Genomic DNA, 12,222 nt, shown 5'->3' with positions numbered 1-12,222 from the left:
TAAAGAATTTAATGTGACAATTAAAGTGTCAGTGTTCCATTAAAGAGCTAGAGAAGAAAAGAATAGCATATGCTAGAGTTGGGCAAATCATGACGTGGTAATCCAAACTAAGCAGAAGAGTGTTTAGGTAACTTAAACCAAGTACAAAGAGTGTTAACCGAGTATCAGCAATACTAGTCAATGACAAAGTCGGACATTCATGAGGAAACTCGAGATATTAACTCAACATTCGAGATTCATGTTGATGGCTATAACGGCTACTTAGTTCATTAGTTAATAAATATGAGAATTAATCAGATATGCTGACCCTGTCAGAATCACTATTAAACTTTATAATCATTATTTCAAATTGTCTCTAAATCAAATACTAATTTGAGCGTCGAAGTGACTGGTCAATAGGGCCTCCAACCTTACTATTCCCTTATTTTACAGGCATGCAAGTGGCACTTGGATTGATCTTTAGAGGCTAACAGAATTATCAATATTATTTAGATAGATTATTAAAATAAAAAAGAAATTATTAGAGAAAAATAATTATTATATCATAATTTCTTTTCTTATTTTTAAAGGTATTTACGTAATTTTAATAAAAAAAACACACATTTATTTTCACATTGCTATCCATTTCTTTTCATTTTTTTTTAATTTGGAGGAAAATATTTTAAATCAATTAAAAGAATTTGAAAATTAAATTTCTCTTATATTCTCAATCTTTTCATTTCTTTATCTTTTTTATTTAATGTCAACTTTTTATTTGAGAATGGTAAAATTATATAATTTCTTAAAATTTAACAAAACTCATAGATTAATCTTAATATAAATTTAGTAATGATTTGGTTTTTAAATTTTATTCCTATTAATAAATTAATCATCACATTTTGTTTCTATTAATAAATTAGCCTTCAAAAATACTGTTACGGGAATTAATTTGTTAATAAAAGTAAAACATGAGGATCAATTTATCAACATAAATAAAATTTAAGGATAAAATCATTACTATACTTACATTAAAAGCTAAATTATAAATCTTATTAAACCTATGGTATAATTTATTTCTTTTCTCATTTTCTTTATTATTCTTCTGAATTAGAGCTATGCATTATTCGATGATAACAGAATAATCAAGCTGAACTAATGAAATTTGATTATTTTGATAATGGTGAATTTAGTTCAATTTAATTTTTGATTAGTAACTCTAAAATTTTAATATTTAATTATCAGTATGATTAACTTTGATTTGGTAGCTGAACTAATTAAATTTGTATTAATTAATATATTAAATATTATTTTATTACTAATATATTATTCATAATTATTATTTTTAAAATTTATAAATAATATTTAATTTGTAATTATTTTTTATTAATAATAAATCATATATATTAAAAATGTAATTATTAATAATTGATTAATTAATTAATAATATAAATATATATTATATTTTTTTATTAATTCTATAACAATCGATAATAGACTGATTTTTTTTTTAATTTCAATTTAATTTGATTAATATAAATAAAGTCGAATAAAATTTTAATTAACTTAAAACTCAATTTGATTCGGTTCGGATGTATGGCCACTGAGTCTCAATCCAAACAAAGGGTTAATAGGATGGCCGCCGACGACGCGCTCTTTCTTTTCTTTTCTTTCTATCAGTTCCTTTCAAGACGACTTGGTCTTTGGTCCTCTCCTCACTCTCTAATCTCTATCTTCACTTTCCCTCTCTCAAAAACGCGTTTCTTTCTTCTCCAAATCCCCTTACCCACCACCCTTATAGCCATGGGATTATCAATTCTCTCTGCCCATTTCTATGGCTTTTCTTTTTCTTCATTTTATTCTTTCTTTCGTCTTCATGTTTCTACTCTTTTTTTCTTCTTTCCCTTCCATTATTTCGCACTCTACCGTCTCAATTTCTGAAACTTCAGACCACACATTGATTTGCGCTTTGGGACCATCTTTTCTTAACTGTTCTAGTTTTCCTGCCGGGATTTACATTCCTAGATTGAATTCCAGCGTTTCTTATTCTGGGATTGTTGCTGGAGAAGGATTCCTCTGTGCTTTGATTTCTTTTTCTTCTTCTTCTTCTTCTTCTTCTTCCAGTTCAATTATGGTTTGCTGGAGATTCTTTACTAATGGTAGTAATATGGTTTACAAGAGAATCTATCGCGGTCCTTTTCTCAGAGAGCTTCAAGCGGGTAATTCCCATATTTGTGGCCTTGTGAATGCCACCAATCGTCTCCATTGCTGGCAATGGCCGGAATTCAACTCTACCTCTGCTCAGAACTTGAGCTTTTGCAGTATTGCAGTTGGTGAAGACTTCGTTTGTGGGCTTTCAGGAAATGGGAATATTGCTTGCTTGGGAAATGTTTCTAGTGTCGGTGACCCTCCAAAAGGGAATTTTAGCATGATTGCTGCTGGCTTCAGGCATGCCTGTGCTCTAACTTTTGATAACGAATTGCATTGTTGGGGAACTATGGAGGGCCAAAAACCACAACATAAGTTCAAATTGTTGGCATTAGGAGAGAACCGTAGCTGTGGTTTGCGGCTTAATGATAGAGTAGTTTGTTGGGGGCAGAACAATTTCAGCTTGCAAGAAAGTTTGAGGGAGAGTTCTTTTGCCACTATTGAAGCCAAGAGGAATATTTTCTGTGGAGTTCTGATACAGAATCGTTCCTTGGTTTGTTGGGGTAATGAGATTTTGGACTCTAATTTAATAGTGTTTGAGAAAGTAAGGCCTGGACCATATACAAGTACCTGTCCATATAGTGATATTACGCCACCAGTGGCTGGGCCAGCATTAGCACCATCTTCGCCACCACCGGCTCCAGAGGAATCAACAAGTAGTGGGTGGAGTGACAAGATGATAGCTTGCTTAGTAGTGGGCTGCGTGGGATCCTCTGTTTTGTTGCTAACCATTGGCTTCTTTCTTCTCAGATACTACAAGTGCAAAGGATGCCGAGTCCATGATTCAGGGCCGTTGGATGAGACCGGAGCACCCCTCGAGCAGGGTACAAGACAACAACAGCAGCAGCACCCACAAATAGAACAAGCTGCACCACCGGTCTTAGAGAAGCGTCTTAGCCAATTGGCCAGCATGGGAAATGCAAGTCATTTAGAGGAATTCTCATTGCAACTCCTACTTGAAGCCACCAACAACTTCTCCGAGGATCACAAAGTTGGAGAAGGAAGCTTCGGCTCAGTCTATCGCTGCACATTAGGCGATGGACGAGAAGTAGCAATCAAACGAGCAGAAACATCGAGCACTAGTTCCTACGCTGTAGAATCCAGGCGTCAAGAAGAAAAGGATAATGCATTCATTAACGAACTCGAAACCTTATCCCGTCTCCATCACAAGAATCTCGTCAGATTACTAGGCTTCTGCGAAGATTGTAACGAGAGGGTATTAGTCTACGAGTACCTCAGCAATGGCACACTCCATAATCATCTCCACAAGCTCCAAAACTCCCCATTAATGTCATGGCCCAAACGAATCAAAGTAGCACTTGACGCAGCCAGGGGAATTGAGTACCTCCACGAGTACGCAGTACCACCGATCATTCACAGAGACATCAAATCATCAAACATACTGCTAGACTCATCCTGGACAGCCAAGGTCTCCGATTTTGGACTGTCTCTGACGGGTCCTGAAGACGAAGAATCCCACCTGTCGCTCAGCGCCGCAGGCACAGTAGGATACATGGACCCAGAATACTACAGACTTCAACTGCTGACAACAAAGAGCGATGTATACAGCTTCGGGGTAGTGTTACTAGAGCTATTATCAGGAATGAAGGCAATACACAAGAATGAGAATGGAGTGCCAAGAAATGTGGTGGATTTTGCAGTACCATATATTGAACAAGATGAAATACACAGAGTCTTGGACAAGAGAGTGCCCACCCCGACGCCGCATGAAATAGAGGCTGTGGCCTATGTAGGATTCTTGGCGGCGGATTGCGTGACGTTCGAAGGCCAAGATCGGCCATCGATGACCGAGATAGTAAATAACTTAGAAAGAGCTTTGGCGCTGTGTTCGGCGCAACCCACTTCCCTTTCGCGGTCCACGACCGAGTCCTCCAAATAGGCCAAAGTGGGGAACACACTCGCACCAGAAAATATTCTAATTTTTTGTATATAACATTTTTGTTCTTATTTTCCATCATAGATAGCCTTTTTTTTTTTTAGTTATTGAATTTTGGGTTCAAATTTGAAAAAAAAAAAAAAAAATTCCAAAAAGAGTGTGATTGAAAAAGGTGCCTATGTTCACAGCTTACGAGTTTTGTACATTTAATTTTGAAGGATTGTTAGAAATTGGGTTATGAATTGAGACATTGACGGGAGAAAATTAATGGATGCATCTAATATAAAATTCTCATGTTCATATAAATGGTCACAATCTTGTCCTTTTTTTTATTTTTTTATACATTCAATGTTGTTTTTAGTTTAGACTATTTTCAAATTCTAAATATCAAAAACATCATATGAAATATTTTAGACTTACTTTTAGTTTCACATAGTTTAAAAAAATATCATTAATATAATTAAAACAATAAATTTTATTTAGTATTTTTCTAATATACCCTTTATTTATACTGATTCATTTAAAACTAAATAATTCATATGTTATTAAATTATTTTTGAAATTAATAAATTTTATTTTTAATACATAATAAACAAAAAACATTAATAAATAAACTACTATTTTAAAAAAGAAAGTGCTCCACAATTTACAATATATATATATATAAAGAAAGAAAATATATTTATCATTATAGGATAGAGAGAGTAATTAGGGTTGTGCACAATTTTCAGGAATTTCAAATCGAACTGAAATCAAATCAACAATTGAATTTATATATATATATAAAATTAAGGATTATAAGGTATTTAATATATTTGTAACAAAAATTATTAAAAAAATATAGAGAAATAAAATATAATATTAGATTGTATTTAGTTTATATATAGTTTATATGATTTTTTTTTTAAATGTATTATATGCTTTCAATATATATATATATATTATGATTTTTTTTAAATGTATTATATGTTTTCAATATATATATATATATATATAAACTAAATACAACCTAATATTATATTTTATTTCTTTATATTTTTTTAATAATTTTTGTTACAAATATATTAAATATCTTATAATTCTTAATTATAAATATATATTATATAATATACTTAATACTAAATTGTATATACAAAGATTGTACGATTTAAAAATAGCTTAAAGATATATTATATGGTATATTATATATTAATAATCTAATTTAAAACTTAAATGCTAATTTAAGTATGACTTTTAAGGAAATAATTATATAAAATTATTTCAAAAATTGAGAACCGAACTGAAACCGTATCAAACCAAATTGAAACTGAAGAATCGAGATTGTATCGAATTAAAATCGAAACAATAAAGAACTGAACACGAATAGTACTGAAATTTTGATTCGATTCCGATTTTTAGGTAAATCTTAAACCGAACTGAAATTACACACACTTAGAAATAATAGATAAAATTGTCATTTCTTTTTATCAATGGAATATAATTTAGTGATATAGGAATTATTTTTAAAATGGTAAGATATTGAGTTTGAGTTTTAATTAAAATAAATTATAATATTTTTCTTTTCTTAATTGTTATTCATATCTTCACCCGCCTTTGTCTCTCTCCTTGATAATCAATTTAAGCTCTTACTAGCTGTATATTGTAAGTCTTGCTGTTCTAGTTTAATTTATATGTCAATCACTTAACAATTGATTTTGATGAAGAATTTATGACGGTAAAATTCTAACTCAAAGAAAATAAAAAAAAAAAGTTAATATATATAATTGAGATGGAAGATCTAAGAACCTTAAGATAGTGGTTGCTGAGATCATTACCATGCCAATGCAAAAGGCAAGTCTTGTTGCTTGTTTATGGTCATAGTGGAATAGTTTGGTAGTGGTGGTGGTAGTTTTAGTTAGTCTAGCCATGCTTGCATTGGATTTGGAGGTTGCTTAAAGGGGTTGGTGGTTGGAGCTCAGAGTGATAGTGCATGTAAATCTTTCATTAGAAAATCATGTTATAATGGAAGAAATATATGGTTCACACTATGACTTTACACAAGATTGCATTTGTGTGGTATTACTGTTTTTTATTAGTTCTGTTTTCCTTTGGTTGATAACAAAATTAAAAAATGTCAAACATGTAATTAAAATGTTGCACTAAGAAGACGTGAGAGGGACGTTGAAAAAACTCACCACCGCTGCGACACTCATAAGATGTCTCCTGCACTTGCCTTGACTGGAGCCTGCACTGCTCTCTGTGGATGATTTTGCACATGGGGTTTTGTTGCCTATTTAACAATATCAAGATACTACCTTATCAATAGCTATATAGTGTTGTGTAGTCGTTCTTGCTTGGTTTTCGCTGCACCAAAGGGCCAGAGCCAAGAATGGAAGGCATACAGCAGCTCTATAGCTTGAGCATCTTTCCCTTCTGGTTAGGCAGTCTAGAGTTTGTTGGTATATGGGCCTCAAGCCTGTCTTGGGCTATTTTTGGTGGCCCGTGTTGGCTATTTGCTCTTGGGCTCCTTTTGATTGGGCCTTCAGTTCCCTTTTTTTTTCAGTTAATCTATGTGATGGGTCTGGTCCTTGATTCCAATGTGCTTTGCTCAGCTTTTAAGTCCATCTATGAAATATTTTGTCTATTGAAAAATAAAAAAACGTTACAACAGCAGTGCAATAGTGCACCAATCAAAAATCAGTTTAGTTTCTCATTGCTTGCATTACAGCAACTGCAGCTCTATAACAGAATCATTGAATAAAATGACAAACTGATCAATTTACAGAGAACAGAGTAGAAAAAAATGCAATGCCTTTCGCTCGATAACATCTCTTCTACAGAATAAAATTGCATGAGGCTTTTAAGCTTGCAGTTTATACTCATGGTTCTCCGCAGACGAAGAAAACCTCAGAAATTTGCATTGTGTTATTTACATTTTATTTGAATGAAATTTAAATGGCAACAGGTTAGCTTCAAAGAATAATAATAATAATGGCTAACAACCATGCTATTTTGTTACTAGATCCCTATGCAATATTCCACCTATTCGTCTTCCAGAACTATGCAGCCAGAGATCCTAAAGTTGCTTTCCTGTCAAGTAATTTTGTTAAAGCACTGTCAATTTGGGCAAACACTTCCTCTTTTGAAACACTTCCATCGACCTGATATCAACGAAATGGCTCCTCAAGTCAGATTCCTACAAGTACAATACTAATTACAGGTATTTTATATACAAATGCCAAAATGACCCCTTTAACAGCATTAACATCAGAATAAAAAGATGTTACTGATTACTTGCTTTCAGCATCCAAAATTACAAATTTTCCTTTGAATTTCTCTTATCTAGCATATATATTAAATGTAATGGAAAACTATGCCCAAATCAAATTGCTTATGTAAATAATACATTTATTTATTTTGTAGCATCAGCACAATTTGATCATGAGCATATCATATGTAACATTTTCTAAGTTTTTCATAAGGTTATAGAAAAGCAAACACACTATCATAGAGTTACCAATAGGCCATACAAGTTGTAAAAAGATTCACTATGTTTCCATGACAGTAATTTTAACTCATAAATCGGTCTAGTTTCAGATAGATGCATACATAGAGAGAGAGAGAGAGAGAGAGTGAGAGAGGTATACCTTTAATGTAACATCTTTATAAATTGAAAGTACTGCCTCCACATTTTGATGATGAGTGCGCAATCGCAACTTCACCTAAATATAGCCATACAAGAAAGAAAAAATATTATCAGTAAATGGTATCAATCAAACGCCATGATGGAAGCAACCAAATAAGACAGAATCCTCTGAGGCTAAAATGCTCAAATTGCAGAAACCAGTTTAAGGCATGCCTTCTCTTCAGTATCATCAAAACGTTGGGTGAGCCTAGCAGCAATTTCTTCACTCTCAGGAGGAGAATACTTCAAGTGGTATATCCTTCCAGTAACAGGGTCTAACCTACGTCCAACCACCCTTTCAACAAGAAGCTCTTCAGGGACCTGCAAACAAAGCCATACAAGTTCAAATATGGTGGATAGATAATCCTTAAGTCCATACCTACAATCTAACCATAAAAGATTGCCACTATTTTTTTTTTTTCCCTTTCTGTTAACTCTAAATTATTCTATATACTGTGAACATGAAAGGAAACCAATAAATTATCCAGAAGGCACCAGCATTTAGTTCATATTATGCTCTTCTAAAAAGTAGATAGAATTTAATTGACTGATGATGCTTACTTCTAGGAGAATGAAAAGATCAGGCTGGAAATCAAATTCCATAAAAGCTGTTGCTTGTAACAAGCTCCTAGGGTATCCATCCAAAAGCCAACCATTTTCTTGAGCATCTGGCTGCAACAAACGCTCCTTCACCATCTTACAAAATTGAAATCAAAGAATTAACAATGTGAGAATGATCAAGGCTAACATTTTCTTTCAAAGAGAATAAAAAGGTTGTAGCATCACCCCTACCACGACTACAATTTCATTTGGGACCAGTTGGCCTTTTTCCATGTATTCTTTTGCTCTCTTCCCATTTTCACTTCCTGAAGCAATTTCAGCTCTCAACAGGTCTCCAGCCGCAACGTGCACCAAACCATACTGCATTCATCACGAGGACTTCATTTAATCTGTTTTTCTTCAATGGCAATTAAAAATGAGAAATCATGCAGTAAATGTTGCAACTGGTATTAGCAATCAAACAATGCCATTGGGAGGGTAAAAAGAGATATAACCTGAAACAAGAACTTTTAAAATGAAATGAAGTGCTTATCCAAGCATTGCCTACTTGACTAATTACCACTATGTATAGAGTTGGACAAAAATGCCAAATTCTTCAGCTCCTCAGTTTGTGATGTGGGCCTCTAAAGACTTGATAAAACCCACTGGTGCCAATTTGGGGAGCCAACCTTGAGCAGAATTTCAGGCTTTTCCTTTTTCTTCTTCTTCTTCTTCTTCTTTTTTTCTTTTTTCTTTTTTTTTTTTCCCCTTCTTAGCTTGAGAATCACTATAAATACTACTGGTGCCTTTAGTGAGCCAGCCAAGCTTGAGCAGAAGTTCAGGCTTTTTTTTTCCCCTTAACTTGAGAATCACTATAAGCATTGGTAGGTTTGGTACCATCCTCCATTCCATATCCTAGGGTCTATTTACAACTGGTAAATTTATAGTTTTTAGAAGTACTAAAAATTTTACACATTTCTGAGGATTTAACCCAAAATCGTTCAGAGTGGAAAAAGTGAATCCATATAGCCGACCCCAAATTTTTGGGATAAAGGCTTAGTTGAGTTGAGTTGTAGAAGTACTAAAATTAGCAAGTGCATCATAGAACCAGTGTTCGTTTTTCCCAAGAGGCAACAGTTACTGTGAGCAAACCAACATATCAATGATAAAGAGCATATTTTTGCTATGCTACCCATACTTTTAGCTGCTATCTTATCCTGCCCAAGCCTCAGGAGGACTTAGGAAACAATCAATTTCAAGTTTGAACCAACACATATATAAACTTTTTTGGACTGTGAATAGTATTTCTCTATGTCTATGAAGCAAGATTAAATCAAAACTCTAATATTCAAGATAATTCACTTCCTTCCAATGTAAAAGATTCCGTTGACCCTCATAAACTAGTGAAACAGTTAAATGATTGGCAACTCAAATTTGAGTATTCAAATACAAAAATGGGAAACAAAGTTGAGTTTGAGATTTGAGTGAGAAAGCAAGCTGGCCGATACAATTTCAAACACTTGATAAATTCACTCTTCAAAAGCTAAGCCTGACTAAAACACCTACACCAGTCCACTAAGCTGAGCTGCTCAACTCCGCTTGGCATTTACAACACTATGTATGAATGCATCAACTCTTAGAGCTTCCTTCCTCATGAACTATTCTCTATTGTGCAAAAGAAATTATAGACTTAAGAACAGAGCAGACCATACAGTAAATCAGGCAATTATCACCAACAATAAACTGAGAAAATCTTTAACACTATGTTTGGATCATGGTTTGTGAAGATTTCATATTGTATAGTATGGTTACTCTATATATTTGGGAAGACTGTTACTAAAAAATTGATGGTTGATTTTCAAAACACCAAATTGGTGGTTTGGAATGGTTTAGAAATTTTGTATTCCCATTTTATCCTTGAATAATTCATTCTCTCATGAAAATGTTATATATGAAGATATATTTAGTGATTAATTAAAAATAAAATAAAATGAGCCTTTAATTATTATTATTATTATTATCATTATCATTATTATTATTATTATTATTATTATTATTATTATTATTATTATTATTATTATTATTATTATTATTATTATAACATTACTTATAAATTAATATTTTATTTAAATAAACATCTTTAAACCATTTTTAAAATAGTAATAAAGATTACTTTTTGTAATTTTTATATTTATTTTATGGTACCACATCATCTAGCATCCACCATGTTAGCAATAACAACCATACCATGTCATTCCATCTTTCCAAACATATTAACAATAACAATCATACCATACAATATAATAAGTATACATCAATAAATCACGCTACACTGATCAAAGAAGGGTAAATCAACAAACAGATAACATAGAATTCTCAAAAAAATAAAAAAAAAATTCAAGAAATCATACTTCCATGCGATTAAGAATAAAAAAGACCACAAGGGCTTTTTATTTTGTCAAAACAAAAAGGGACAAGAGCAAAAGGTATAGAAATTAAAATTTCAAAGAAAAAAAAAAGGCTTACTTTCTTAGTGATGAGCTCACATTGAGTACCTTTACCAGAAGCAGGAGCTCCTGATATCATTATTTTCAAGGGTTCTGGTTTCGCTGATGCAACAATCTGCTTATTGCCATACAAGTGTCAAGAACCACTTTAATAACTTAAGATTTCAAGCAATTTCATCATATACATACCAAAATCGATCTAATTTTTATTGCTTACCAGAGCTGGACTAGAAGATTTCGCGAGACGAGGTGAGAGCAGGGTTTGATTGGAACGAAGAGAAAGGCAAGAATTACTAGAAGAAAATGACAATTGGGATGAGAAGAGCTTAGAGGAATTAGCAGAGGCAGAAGTAGGCGGACAAACAGTAGCATACGGTGGCGGGTGCTGTTGGGAGTTGCCGGCCACCTTCAAAATGACACCGCAGGAGGTGATAGCTGCCATATCTATGTCCTCCCACCGTCTAAGCGCAGACTAGTGGTCGAAGATAGACAGAGGTGAGAGTGTTTATTTGGCTGATTGGGATCTTCAATGTATACACACTTGGATGATGGTTGATGGCTGATGGCATCGTCTGGAATGGTGGTTGCTCTACAAAACGACGAATAAGTTAAGGGCCTCGGCCCATTTTGCCTTGCCGTTTGAAAGTCTGCGCCGCTTGGCTTGACAGTTATGTGTAGCGGATAACTCTGATGGCTAATAGTAGCCTATTTATGTTAAGATAAAATATTTTTATTAATATGTAAAAGGAAAATTTATAATTTTTTTATTTAATTATTTTATTTTTTATTATATTATATTTTAATCTATAAATTTTAAAAAATAAATTATAAAAAATAAAGTATGATATAGTATAAAATTTAGGTATTAAATAATTAATTTTTAAAAATTTAAAAATTAAAATATAATATTATATAAAATATAAAACTAAATAATTAATTTTTTAAAATTTTAAAACTAAAATATAATATATGTCAAAATTTTATTAATTATTGCAAATAGAATTTTTCATTTTATTTTCTCAAGTTATTTCAAATCTTGACAACTTTTCTTATACTTTCAAATATTTTGCAAATCATTAATTATTTGGGAAAAAAATAAAATTTTAGAAAGCACTGAAAGGTGCATAACAAAATTCAACTAATATTTAGAAAAATTTATATTTTAGTTATTTCCTATTTAAACTAGAATTTCTTTTAATATTGTATTTTTTATAACTTAACTCAACTAAATCTTTATTCAAAAAATTTAGGGTCTTAATATTGTATTTTTTATATTCCTAAATAATTTTATTTGTAATTTCTTATTAGTTTAGGACTCTAAAATATTATTTATATTTAGTTCAGAACTTTTAAATTATTTCCTACTTGGATTAGGATTTAAAACTTTATAAATATATTTTCTATTTTCATCATGTACAAATTTTTTAAAT

General features: G+C 32.1%; 2 protein-coding genes across 3 annotated transcripts; one reads left to right on the top strand and one right to left on the bottom strand.

Annotated features, from left to right (window-relative positions):
• The first annotated feature begins 1,637 nt into the window (after window positions 1-1,637).
• Window positions 1,638-4,159, top strand: LOC110660040 (serine/threonine-protein kinase-like protein CCR4). Its single transcript, XM_021818184.2, has one exon. The coding sequence runs from the start codon at window positions 1,811-1,813 to the stop codon at window positions 4,082-4,084; it is 2,274 nt and encodes a 757-aa protein (XP_021673876.2). The 5' UTR covers window positions 1,638-1,810; the 3' UTR covers window positions 4,085-4,159.
• Window positions 4,160-6,858: 2,699 nt separating this feature from the next.
• LOC110660041 (adenylate kinase, chloroplastic) lies at window positions 6,859-11,346 on the bottom strand. Of its 2 annotated transcripts, none has more exons than XM_058138276.1 (7): window positions 11,010-11,346; window positions 10,812-10,907; window positions 8,538-8,666; window positions 8,307-8,441; window positions 7,905-8,066; window positions 7,708-7,782; window positions 6,859-7,221 (listed from the first exon to the last, which is right to left on the bottom strand). In XM_058138276.1, the coding sequence occupies exons 1-7, from the start codon at window positions 11,232-11,234 to the stop codon at window positions 7,120-7,122; spliced, it is 924 nt and encodes a 307-aa protein (XP_057994259.1). In that variant the 5' UTR covers window positions 11,235-11,346; the 3' UTR covers window positions 6,859-7,119. The 2 variants fall into 2 exon arrangements, with proteins under 2 accessions (XP_057994259.1, XP_021673877.2); XM_021818185.2 differs by having other exon boundaries at window positions 7,920-8,066.
• Window positions 11,347-12,222: the final 876 nt, after the last annotated feature.

The sequence above is a fragment of the Hevea brasiliensis genome, chromosome 16, assembly GCF_030052815.1.
Source record: "Hevea brasiliensis isolate MT/VB/25A 57/8 chromosome 16, ASM3005281v1, whole genome shotgun sequence".
Taxonomy (NCBI): Eukaryota; Viridiplantae; Streptophyta; class Magnoliopsida; order Malpighiales; family Euphorbiaceae; genus Hevea; species Hevea brasiliensis.
Note: the sequence above shows the minus strand (reverse complement) of the source record. Positions and strands in the feature narration are given on the sequence as shown.

Bases quoted from the DNA above. Each gene is read 5' to 3' on its own strand.
- LOC110660040 (XM_021818184.2), top strand. From the start codon at position 1,811: ATGGCTTTTCTTTTTCTTCATTTTATTCTTTCTTTCGTCTTCATGTTT.
- LOC110660041 (XM_058138276.1), bottom strand. From the start codon at position 11,234: ATGGCAGCTATCACCTCCTGCGGTGTCATTTTGAAGGTGGCCGGCAAC. The intron at 8,667-10,811 runs GTAAGCCTTTTT...TGATGAATGCAG, and splicing joins GTGAGCTCATCACTAAGAAA to TATGGTTTGGTGCACGTTGC. The intron at 8,067-8,306 runs GTAAGCATCATC...CTTTGTTTGCAG, and splicing joins ATCTTTTCATTCTCCTAGAA to GTCCCTGAAGAGCTTCTTGT.